The 13,398-nt window shown below is 36.7% G+C and overlaps 1 protein-coding gene across 1 annotated transcript in view; it reads left to right on the forward strand.

Annotated features, from left to right (window-relative positions):
- Positions 1-13,398, forward strand: part of lrmda (leucine rich melanocyte differentiation associated) — a 226,867-nt gene that overhangs the window by 148,364 nt on the left and 65,105 nt on the right. Inside the window, exon 5 of the mRNA XM_014987333.2 lies at positions 5,505-5,631. Coding sequence (XP_014842819.2) covers positions 5,505-5,631 — 127 coding nt within the window. The remainder of the gene's footprint in view (positions 1-5,504; positions 5,632-13,398) is intronic.

The raw sequence follows: 13,398 nt of genomic DNA on the forward strand, positions 1-13,398 counted from the left end.
ATATGTATATATATATATATATATATGTTCTTTACTTTTTTCAAAAATAATAACATGTTTACATCTTATTTATACTCCTGTAGATAAAAAATAGAAAGATCACATTTAGGTTTATTTCAGACCGGTAAACATTATATATATTTTAATATTCAGTTCTTGTCCTCATTCCTATATTGATTAAAACAAAAACAACAACATTGATTTATGTGTTATTTTAAATGGTTTTAAGCTTGCACAATGCTTCATTTCAGCCTTTAAAATAAGTAGGCATGAGGTTGGAAAAGTCAAAGTGAAATTGTATTTTTATTGAATGATATAAGAATACTGGGGTGTTGGTAGAACGAAGGAAGAAAATGAGGAGTTAATCGGTGTGACATTGAGCTGGTGCCAGTGACTGAAAGAACCATGGGGGAACCTATGCATTATACAAGGGACTGATTACTATTACAAAGAACAAGTGGGACCAAATAACTAGATGTGCAGCAGGTGAAGGGGAGCAGGGACTATTATTCTGATGCAAAATAAAAATGTCAAAATAACAAAAAATACCTATTGTAGTATGGCTCAGTGGAAACAAGGCCTTTAAGATGTATCTTAATTTAAATTTAGTTCAGGAAAGATATTAGTCTAACTTTTTAACACAACCTCAATTCAAAATTCCAAAATTATTCTTTTGGTATTACATAGGCAAGTTTTCCACCACACGACAACTAATAAGAGACTGTGTTTTTGTAAATTGCAATACATTTCAAGATGTTAGTTTTTGACCACCAGCATTTGCATTTCATATCCAGACTGTGGACTCGCCTTCATCACTCTAAAAGCTTTGTCAACTGGCCTCGGTACACTCCAGTTTGCAAAATGGATTTCATGTGTGACTAGTCATCGCCACAAATGAGTGTTTACTACCCTGCCTTACCAGAACAGATGATGCATTAAACATCAAGCCAAGCCCCGAGTCAGGCAATATGACCACCATTTGTCAGGGTCTTTTACATGAAATGTGATAAAAGGCGAAAAGCATACTCTCTTTTGTCTGTTTTAGCCCTAAGTGCTTGTTTCTGACTCTGTGTTTCCTATTAATCATTTACCACCCATGCCTTTCTTGAATAATCTTTTCTTCTCTCTTTTTGTCTTTATACCCCTCCCCCCCACCCCCCTCCTTTAAACTCCCTTCCCTACCCTTTTTCTCCTTCTACTCGCATGCTTAACTTACTGGTGAGGGAGGCTGTTCTGTTTTGACTGACAACGTCTACGGTCCTGTAATGTAATATTCATAGTGTGTCACATAGTAAAACATCAATTTGAGCGTGATGCAGATTTTATGTCTGACAAGGTTAGGCTGTATGCAGGTCGTGACAGCACTGGCCTTGGGCAATAAATACCCGGCCCAGTGCCTGAGGAGTTCTCGCTCTCTCAAGTGAAATATCCTGGTGTGCCGCATCGGTGACCCAATTAGTGCAGTGACACAGAAATATAGCATTCATTCCCTGAACACTGTAGTGAGCATGGAGGTTAAATGTTGTCCTCTTCTTTGGTGACTTTTAATATCCACACTGTCCCTTGGTTTTTAGTACCAGAATATGAAGGTGAAACAATCTGAATTCTTGGGGGACGATTTATGATTTTGCCAGTTCTAGTTGATTCAGGTTTCTTATTTACAACTAACCTTATTTTAGCTTTTAGCATGGCTAGCATTACAAAAGCCCCACTCATATTTAAAATGTTTCTCTCAAAAATCATGTTTTTGATTTGAGAGCCAGATTCCTCATTTTCACTCGGCTTTCTTTCCCTTTCCCCACTCAAAACTGTCATAATTTCCGCTGCAATGCCTCTTGCACAAATCATTTCTCTTTTCTCTGAAGTAAACTCTATAAGCCAAACTGGCACATTCCCAAAAAACAAGTGATTGAACAGTCACATTATTGCTTCAAATAAGAGGAAAATAAGATATGTGAGTGGAAAAACAGACCTGAGAGTGTAGGTTTCGTGTCACCAGAGGAAGTTAAGGTACAAGGCACAGAAGTCAAACGGAAGCAAAATATGCAGGGGATATTGGTAAGGAAGGTAGAGTGTGGAGGACAAGTTTTTGTATAAGAACAGGAATTAAATATCCTGTTCTTATACAATAAATGTATCCTGCTAAAATTTGAATAAAAAAAATTCTTCAAGCAATCAATGTGTGTATCCTTTAACTCTGATTCTGGCCTGTTTCCTGAGTGATGGCATGAATAAAAACTCAAAAGAAGCAACCTGAACTCAGCAACTTTGCTTCAATTCCTTCACAATTTCTGGTATCTGAGTACACTCTTGGCTAATTCCACAAAATAAACAAAAAATAAAAAAACTTCACAAGATAAATACGAAGTATCATCTAAATGGCTGATGGGCTGCACAATATACAGGAATATATGGTTATCGCAATATTACAGTATGGAATATTTATATCACAAAGGGGTGTTTGGAATGATAAAATAAATTCAGCTTGATAATTTCCATTCTGATTATTAATATTTTTGAAGGACTATATTCTGCATACAGAAATGCTACAACCCATTGTATTCATGGTTGTGGTTTTAAGTGTTTTTATTTCATCATCATCATCATCATCGCAATATTTTTTGTCGTTCAACCCTGATGGCACCTTGTCATATGCAAAAAAAAAGTTGAGTACAAAATTAAAACGAGTAAAATAAAAAATACAGAAGGAGCAAAATGATGAGAATGCATGGAAGTCTGCTAGATGTAGTACTTTAAATCCCTCCTTTCAAGCAACTTACTGCATTTTTTTCTGCGTCATGATTTCATTTTTAAACTCTGTGTGATGTTACACAATGGCTATCTGCAAGCCCTTCCCAGTCAGTATCCACTTCCACTTTGAAATGCTGTGGTTAACAAGACCTGTTCAAGCAATTTTGGCGTGTACAGATCAGGTAAAAAAATCATGTTTTCATAGGTTTAGCCAATCTAGATAAAAAAAAAGACTATCTGAATTATCTCACCAGCTGTTTCTCAGTGTAGCAACTAAACTAACACCGTTTTCCATTCCCCCATGTTGTGGTTTCAAAAATCTCTCCATTCTGTTGAGCAAGCCTGTGAATGATCACTGACAATTTTAGGCACATGGAAAAGTGACAACAGATGTTAATCCAACTTGTTTTCTCTTTGAGTCCATGATGTACATAAATAAACAAAATTTCTCTGACATTCACCCCTTTACCCTGTGGAGAATTATCAGTTTGAACAATCTGCTGTCGTGGCACATGAAAGCGGAGTTTGAGGCGTCTCAACCACCAACTGTGCTTTGTACTAATTTTTATGAAATGCTATAAGTGCTGCTGAGTAATGATTACCCAAAGTGTCTTTTAACTGAATTTAAAAATATATATATATTACCATTATTTGCATTTCTTCACATTAGACAGAATTTGCATCAAATCCTAGAGTTGTGAGGTAATTGATCAAACACATTTTAAGTAACTTCAACATCAGTTGTGTTATTAAGCACTGAGTGAAAGTCAACAAGCTAACACACTCTTTTTGAATTAATAAAGTCACAATTTATATATATATATATATATATATAATTTTTTTTTTTTTTTTTTACTTTCAGCTAGGCATTTGATATTTTGGACTGCTAAATAAACTACATCTGGTCCTTTACTAGTCAAGCAACACCACCACAGCCCTACCCACCCTCCATGCTACCCCCTGCGTCTCCTTTGCTTTCTTATCCTCCCTCAGTGGTTGGGGTTGAATCATTAATATCACCACTGGTTGACAGAGCCTTGTCATCTGTTCTGACCCTATGATGGCAGGTTTCCTATGGAGAATAACCTCCCTGTGTGTATCCCAAGGGCATCTTCACCTTTGATCATGGAAATGCCGAGAACAAAGTCCTTTTGCATGCAGAGGGACACAGGCTGGGATGGAGGCCTCCTGGATTTGAGTGTTAGCGTTATTATCAGAAGAAATAAAGCTTCTTGTTTCTTGTTAAGGGGTTTCTTGTTAAGGGATTATAAGAAGGTTATTTTAACCTGTCATCAGAGTTGGACTGTAAAGGATTCCCTAGTGTGTTTTCTAGAGAGGAAGTATTGTAATTTTCTTTATTACGTCTATGTAATATTTCTTTTCTTCCTTAATTTGCATGTCGATATTGAACGTTCCCAGTCTGATTCCTGCATCCCTCCTCATTATCCTCAGGTGTTGAAAAGTTGACACAGGCTTTGCCATCTCCCTTCATCGCCATTGCCATCATCAATTTGTCACAACCCCTCACACACACACACACACAGGTCTTGTCTCGACCCATATTCCCCGTCCTTTCTCACCCTCCACTTTAGGTGGTGGATGTGTGTCCTTTCGGACTACCAGCTCAGCCCTGACATACTGGTTCCTCTAACCCTGCCTGCCAGTGAAAGGATCTGTTGTCATCTGTGTATTCTAGCCATTATCTTTTGACGTTTCTCTCCCTCCCAATGAAAGATGGAGTGTGTCTGAAAGCTTAGAGAGGTATCCATGATGCAGCAAGAATGACAGCTCTTGCACAGGTTGTATCTCCTTCTGTGCCATTGATCTAGTATGTTCTTATCAGCTTTGAAGGTTATTGCATTCATGGATAGATCACCACTTAATCTGCATCTCCATTAAGCCCGCTTCTTTTCAGGTTTTCCTTAGTATTAGAATATAATATTAGAATTTATGTTGCGATTGTAGTGACTCCTACAGCATCGAAAATAATGTAGACCCCTTGAACTTTTACACATTTTTCACACAGTTTTGAAGGGCTTAACAAAAGTTTGCATTAATAGTTGCAAGGCTTTTACTGTATGTCTTTTCTGGATTCATACATTGGTCATTCCTATACATTTGCATGGCTTGATCTAAACTATTTCATTGTAGACTTTTTTTAGTGCCTTTAATCTGCTGAAAGATGAACCTCCCAATTTAAAGTCTCTGAGCATTTAACATATTTTCCTATTTTAAACTATGCTAATTTTCTAATGAATTCTGACTAGTTTTTCTTGTCTTGAAGATACACAACTGCACCAGGGTTGCATGCTATATTTTCATCATTACATTGGTGTGTGCGATATTCAGTTTTCAAAAGATTGTTTAGAATGCAAAAAGTATTGACTGATATAGTCCAAATGTTGTCATCTTGCACTTTTTGTGCTGATTTAACCAGTGGGACAAAGTCCCATGGCAGCAGGAGTTCATACCAAAAACAAATAACATTGCTTACAATACTAAGGGTCACAGTGATGGAAGCACAGATGAGAAAGATAATAAAGAATAAAGCAGTAATACATTGCTATTGACATCATCATCAGAATATGCATGTGTACTATCACCACTGCAAGATTTTCTAATATTGTTGAGCCCTGACCAAAATCCCCTCTTCCCTAGGTTTCTGCTGAATGCTCTACATGACCTTTTTTTTTTTTTTTTGAAAGTAGTCTAATAAAGCAGATTTTTTTTTATTTTTTTTTATTGTCTTACAGGTACTTTGTACTTTACAAATTGCCCCAGCTGAAGTTTCTGGACTCCAGAAAAGTAACAAAAAAAGAACTGATGGAGGCACAGGCCAGAGGGGCGTTCATGAAAGTGGTGAAGCCAAAGTCGGAAGCAGTAAGTTATCCTGGTCTTCATTTCTTTTCACTTGTTTTAGTAGTAGCATTGAATTAATTGTGCTCACCTTTTTATTGTATTGCGGTATCCTTCCTTCCTTCCTGTTTTGGTGTGATTGTCAGTTTCCATTTGCCGAGATTTTGTTGTTTCGACTCTTTGGACATGATATTTATTATCTAAAGTTAAAGTTGTATTTTGTCTTTCCTAGACTTTCCTAAAATAATGGCCTAAGTCATTTTTTGACAAAAAAAATAAATAAAAACTGACATAAACCTTTGTTTTCGGAAAGTTCCTGTATGTGAGTTTTGCTTGTGCTCTTCTATAAATGTGCATGAAAGTGCATGTGGCCACAGCCTGACCTGATTCCGTATGCATGAACCCAGATCAAAGGCGACGGGCGGCTGTCCGGTCACACTTGTGTTGCCTAGTGTGACGTGTCTGCCGATTGAAGTGACAGCTCATGTACACTCTCTGCACAATCGCTTAATTATCTCAAACCCCATACATTTGTTGGTCGCTCTCTTGTTTTGAGAGCCAAAGACTAATTAGACTTCAAGATGTTCATTTGTATTTCTACTCTACCCTTTGTAACAACCTATTTAAAGGCACATCTCCTACCCAGATTGGATTGAATGTAATTGTAAAGTCATTAAATATTTACAGTTTAGTCTTAGGGTCTCTGAGGCCCTCTCTCACACACACACACACACAGAGAGAGAGAGAGTTAGAGTACAGCCAAAAGCTTCTTGTGACAAATAAGAAGCATGTGAGTCGATGTTGGTTTTAAAAAAAACATGAGGAAAACAATATATTCATTGTTTTAGATAATAAGCTACGATAGTGTACTCTTTGAGTGTCACTCCGTGCTATGCTTTGTTTTTGATCCTCCATGCGAGTGGCAAGCGGGAAAGCAAAACATTGAAATAATTTAACCTCAGACTGCCGTGTTTGGTAGATGGAGAAAAGCAGAGTGAAAACACTGATCACTCACTTTATATGAAAAGAATAGAAAGGACCTCTACAATGCTGTTTGGCAGGGTAAAGTCACTTTTAAGATTGTATTTACATAGATTGTCAGTAAAAAAGAAATGCTTGGCTTTGTCGCCGCAGCTGTAGATGAAAGGAGAGATAATCACAGATTCTAGCTGACATGATGTGTTTTTGTGTCTTGGTGCCTTTGAACCAGCTGTGTGTGATTATTTATTCCTTATGTAAAGTAAAAGTTTACAGCTTTCATATAAAAAAAGGGTCTACTTAACATTGTGCTGTAATTTGTGCACTGGAGCATATTCCTGATCTTCTTTTTCCTAATTCCTCATTAGTATCGTAAAAGTCGGGCTACACAGAGTGGAAACTGTTTTTGGATTCATTCCAGTTTGGGATTCTGGGATTTCCCTATATTGTTTCCTCAGCTTTATGTTTCAGCTATACCAGAGTCGACGAGTCTCGCAAACGTCCCGGCTTCAGCTGTCTATATCATCGGAGTTCTTCATAAGATGACCGATGTTGCAGGCCACCAATTAGAGAAGCGTTTACAGCACGAACAGGGAAGATGATGGCATAATTAGATACTCATGTTTCCTTTTATGTCGGCTACGGCAAGACGCTGCTAACAGTACAGTCTCTGTCATTAGCTTTATTACAAAGAATGGTAATTAGCTGTCTCTTTGCTGCATGCATTCAAATTTAAGTCTCAATTAGGCCAAGTATCAAAGAAGAAAATATTAAGAACAATGAAGATTATTTATTAAAATACTTCACAATAGACAAAGCCTAAAAGTTAGTTTTTCCTTTTGATTTTCTGTTATAGTTTTTTTTTTTTTTCTGGCTCCTTTTCATAATTCGTCTTGCTGCAAGCAGCACAAATACAGTAAATCTAAAACAGAGATACAGCAGCAACTCTAGGAGTGTTAGTGATAAATGCCAACTCCTGACAGCAGAAATTAACAAAGAAGGCCCCTTCTATCACATCATTCTCATTGGTTGATGTATGTTTTGGAAAAGAGATTGTGGCTAACTTCCAGGACCTCTCTTGAGTCATATCGAAGTTAAATGTGACCACAGTTTAAACTCTCTCTCCCTTATTTTTTTCTTAATCATACCATTGTGGCATGGCAGTGAGCGATGCCACATGGCTCTGATAAAACAGTTATGGTCTTTAGCACAATCGGAACAGCATAGCTTTTCATGCATTCACAATGTTTTCCATGTCGGCTAAATCAAAACCAGACAGCCAAAAACCAGTTTCCAGGAAAAATGAAACCGGCGCAAAAGGTTGTTTGTGAGAAATGCAGAATTAGCACCAAAAAATTAAGAGGCCTCTAAGATATATGTCTTAGAGTCACATAGGACGGTAATGAAACCTCTCAAGATAAAACAATGCTTTTGAGAAAATTAAGAAGTTCATTTGTTTTTTTTTGTTTTGTTTTTTTCGCTAATGGAGAAAAGGTTTCAGAAACCACAAGCTGTGTTTTAAATAACCTTTAATAAAATCTGTGTAATTCAGTTTATTTATAAATCACTTCACATGTTATCTCAAAGGATTGAAGATGAACAGCTCCTATTGATTTAAATACATATATAATCAAATCAGTCCAAATAATTTCACAAAGACATTTCATTTCATTTCGGTCGTCGATGTAATAGCATGCAGGCAAATTCAATTTATTATGAAAATTACTAATATCTTCACACAAGCTAAATGTCTCTCATCTTCTCTATGAGAATAAAAATCTTAAATTCAATCCAGAGCTTACCAGGAAACTAACTTACTATTTTTTTGTAATTCATGTGTAATGCATACATTTTAGTAATGAGAGTCTTTAAAAAAACATCATGGAAACTCTTCTTACTTCCTTAGACCTTGTAAGAAGCCGTTGAACTTTTAATTTCACCAGGTGGGGTTACTAATTTTGCTCTAAATGTTTTGTATAAATCCTGTAGTTTACGGTTTCTGGTATTTATCAGAGATTATTCAGTTGAGATTGTAAAATGTTCACAAATTACATTTGTTGTTTAAAACTCCTGAATCGTCATGAGGACACTGGTTTCACTCACATAAGCACTTTGAGGGTGGCAGTTACGGGGTTAAAACTACACTAATATAAACAGACTGTGATGCTATGGAATGCGTTTGGAGAGATACTGGGATAAATAGTGTGATTTTTGTATCTAAGCTCTCTCTGTATGCTACAATTGATTGTAAATCTGAGAGGAACATTTAGTTTATTACGCTGCATCTAAAGTTGTGTAATGAAGTGGCTCAAAACTGAAAAACCAAACCAAGTCTTTCAAAGAACCAGTTGAGAACTGGCTATTGAACCAGCTCTCGTTAAGAACTGGAAGTACTTTATTAGAAAAATGCTGCCGAAAATAATTTTAATGTGATTATGGCTTCTCCAGTGGTTTTTCAACTGGATGTTGATGGCAACTGCAGTCCAATGGTAATCATAGTTTTTTTTTTTTTTTTTTTTTTATTGTAAGATCTCACATTAGAATCCCTATTTTCACATTTTCTAAACTTCTTTACAAACATGAATGTCAGAGCACAGAAAAGAGACATCACGTTATTACCAAAATCTAAATGATTTTACTTTCTTTAAGAAGGTGTTCTGTTCCTTTATGCTTTAAATAGCATTAAAATAATTTATTTTGTAATATTATCTCTCTTGTGCTTCAGGTTGAAAAAAAGGTAAGATTTTTTGTTTTTTCTATTTCCCATTTGTTATGCTGCATTTCTCTGCATAAATTGCTAAGCAGCATGACCAAAACAAAAACAAAATGACAAGACAAAGGCAGGAAAATATATAAATACCTGAAGTAAACAGAATAACAACAGTGACGATTGAAGTCTTTTCCAAAAACCGCAACACTAAACAGAGTCAGACGGGAAAAGCCTAGAGCTGTATTTTGGGAATTTGGGCGTGTTGGAATGTTATAATGTGATAATTCTCTTTGAGGACTTAGAGGTCATGGAATGAGATGGCGTTAAACCACGTAGAGCTATTTAAACCGTGCTGGTCTGCTTTTGGAAAATACATGTGGTACTTTTTGGCTCCCTCACTCCTTCCTTTTTGCCATGGAGCCCGCATTATGCTGTCAAATCTTTGGGTTAAACTGGCCATGTCTATCAAAACACTGTTACAGCACGTTCTGTTTTCACATCCTAAGCCCTGCAAAAAGAAACGTACATAGAAAACGCAACTATCAGAAAAAAAAAAAAAAAACATTTACTCTATTATACAGAATGTTTCACAGTGAATTAAGTAAATCCTGGGTCCTTCTACCTAACATTAAGGACTTCTTGGTGGCTACGTCAGCAGGTACAACTGTTCCCAGAAGTCACTTAGATTTTGCTTGGATGAGGTATTTGGTTTGATTTTCAAGCATGAAGATCTCTCTTTTTCTGCCTGTAATGTAAAACAGACGGCATTGCAGGAAGCCTTGGCCAGCTCCTGGGTCCCATGAGTATCTGCACACAGGGTAAACGGTTCTTCAAGGGAATTGACAGTGACAGGTCCAGGAAAGTCTTCAAGTGGATCTTTTCAGTTCAGTTTTTTCCTCTCCAGACACTAACCTGTTTTACTCCACAGCACACAGTGGTTCATTTAAAGTTTTCACTGTAGGAAAGCCATTCAAATCATCGATCGACTGTGACTAGTTTCAGGGCCGTGACTGTGCATTATGTTATTTGTAATTGTGTTTTTTTTTCCCTTTTCTTTTCTTGTTTTTCTTTTGTCTTTTTCAAAACAAACCTGACAGAAGAGAAGGCCTTTTGCTCTGTTATTTTTCCTTCCTGAAATGCACCCAGTGAAGTATGTTGCCACGTTCATCTCTGGTCTTGAGAGTTATGGGTTCCCCGAAGCTCTCAAACATAACAAACAGCATGCAATATAGCTCTTTGTGAATGTGCCTTCAGTGGGTTCACTGAATCATTTTACTGAACAAATGTTTCCTCAGAGGAAACTCAAAGAATATGGTTGTCACCAGGGGAAGGGAAAATAACCAAACAAATTGCTGGGGAAGAAAGTTTATTACCCCTCCCACTCTCTGCTAGGTTTTAGACTTGTAAGAGCTATTACAGTGCCTTACAAAGGTATACATACTCCTCGAACTCCTTTGTATTTCATCACATTGTAACCTGAACTTTGTCTGGGTCATTCTACAGAAACAGTGATTCGATCCAAGCCATTTCATTGGTGCTCGCTGTATGTTTAGAATTGCTGTTCTGCTGGAAGGTCAAGCACCACCAGAGTCTCACGTTTTTTGAAACCTGTAACAGTTTTTGTCCGGGATTGTGCTTCGTTTAGCTTCCGTCTATTAAATGACAAACTCTGGTGAGCTTCTCTATTCCTGCTGAAGAAAAGCATCCCCACGCAATTACACTGACACCACTATGTTTCACCATGGTCCATGAAGTGTTATTTTCCTGTCACAAATACATTTCACATGGGCCAAAAACAGATTTTGTTCTCATCTGATCAGAGGACTATTAATCCAAGTCTTTTCTGAGTACCTTACATAACTTTTCCAATTTCCAAGTTTCTCCTCCTTAATGTTTAGATTTCTAGAGTGTACAAGTTAAAGCTAATCTTTACTTTGTTTTTGTCCACTATATAAAGCTTCAAGAAAATACCTTTTTGTGGTGGAGGGTGGGAAAGGGTTAATCATTTTAAATTCCCCGAGGTGTGAATACTTTTAGATTTGTTTTCATTCAAGCAAGAAGTTTGCTTCAGATATGAAATGAGACACACATCTCTCAAATACAATGAGACACAAAGTGTCAGTTCTAAAATAATATACAATTGTCATTAACATTTTTCTAGAAATAGCATACAAACATGTTAAATGGTGTTAAATAAAACAACTTACATTGGCTTCTATGTAGACATTATATTGGCCGACTTATGTGATGATTTGTTTTTGTTCATGAGCTCCAAATCATTGAGGTTGAGGACAGCCTCCTTGTCATAGCCCTAATATTTTTAGCTCTCTCCACATTTTATCCATAACATTTAGCTGGGACATCTTAAAACATTAATATTACTTCAAGTCAGAAATCACTTGTCAGTAAAATTAAAATGATTGTTTTAATCCTAAATCTCCCAGAGGTAAAAAAATAAAAAAAAATAATAATAATTTGGGCTTAATTGTAATGAGGTCAAATGTGGAAAGGGTCAAGGGTTTCAAATTTGTCTGCATGACACTGTATCCATATAGACCCAGATTAACACAGGTTCTGAATAAAATTATCCACTCTTCAGTGTCTCATTACTATGTGTGGACAAATACACGGACTTGAGTACTTGATCCGGTTCCTTATCACACGAAATCTCTCCTGTTTGTTAATTGCAACACTTGAAATGCTTTTGCTGTGTGCGTTTTAGTGACAACATATCCCAAAATGTCAAAACAACTGTTCATAATTGTTTGGACGTGTTTATTTTATGCAGGAGTGTTTGTGTGAGACATTTCCAAGGAGACACAAGTACATTCACTTAGCTCCGTGTATTTGTCTCTCAGTATCTGACTGAGCTGGATATGCCTCCTTGTGAATATTTCCATGTAACTAATTTCATGCTCTTAAACTTCTTTGTCTGGAGTTTGGATAAGCACTTTGAGCTCTGTTCAGAGTAGTTCATTCTCAGAGTTCATGCAAAGGTTATAAGCTGGGAAAACAACAGCAATTAAAGGGAGTGACTCACACTGTCCACATAAATCATCCTCGCTGTACACACCATAGACACTCTGTAAAACTTTAAAGCACAATTAATTGTAAGTAACAGTGCCAATATTGATTTATCGCCTCCTTCAGAGCTTTGACGCTTGGAGTGCATGACCTGAGTGTTGTTACTCTTTTGAGCTAAAATACTATGCGCTATTCATGATTTTGGCTATACAGTATATTAAAAAACAAACACGTGAATGCTTTTATGAGACACTGCAGTTGCACCGCTTGCGTAGATAGATTTTACTTCCCTCCTTCTGGCATCTGGCACAAAGAAGGACCGCCTCTGCGGTGTAGTTGTTGTTTGCTTCTCTATTGTGTTTAGCTGTGCAGTTTAAGGCCTATCAAAATGCAGGCCAGTGCTGCAGTGGACGCGCCTCCCTTGTCCGTTTTGGCATGATATTTCTATAGACCATGATAAATCATGTCATCAATCACTCGACTGTATTCTAATTCTATACGATGCAAGTCACCATAAAGTGTTATGACTCTGATAATACCTGCAATTGGCAAAATCTTTAAAACAATCTCTCCTGGAAAACCCTTGATCTGCAGTAATTTCTGAATTGTACAAGTTCCCTTTAAGCAGATCTGTTTACACGTTAGCCATGATCTGCTGGACTTAAGTTTGATTGTTCCTGTGGATTTGAGTATTTACGTTTTGTTATAACCTGAACCATCGAAACGTATATATAGAAAACATAAACGCAACAATCAGTCCTACCTGTATAAAAACAATCTAATATTGATATTTACTGTTGGAGGGCTTTCCAGAGGACTTAAAAGGTTTTACATTTAACAATCTAAATCTTATGTCCTAAATATTCATAATAATAATTCGAATCTACATACCTATAGAAAGCAAATGGGAAATTAGCTATTTTAAAAGACATTTCTCCCCAAGCCTTCCTTGGGAGACCATGTGAGAAATTCTGCTTGCATAACTAGCTTAAATTGGATTATTTAAGAAATTAAAATTAAACCATCATTTAGTGTGAAAGAACAAATCTCAATTGACAAAGTTCTATTTAGCTAACAAA

Source organism: Poecilia mexicana, unplaced genomic scaffold (genome assembly GCF_051168715.1).
Source record: "Poecilia mexicana isolate PSO_F unplaced genomic scaffold, ASM5116871v1 scaffold_15, whole genome shotgun sequence".
Lineage (NCBI taxonomy): Eukaryota > Metazoa > Chordata > Actinopteri > Cyprinodontiformes > Poeciliidae > Poecilia > Poecilia mexicana.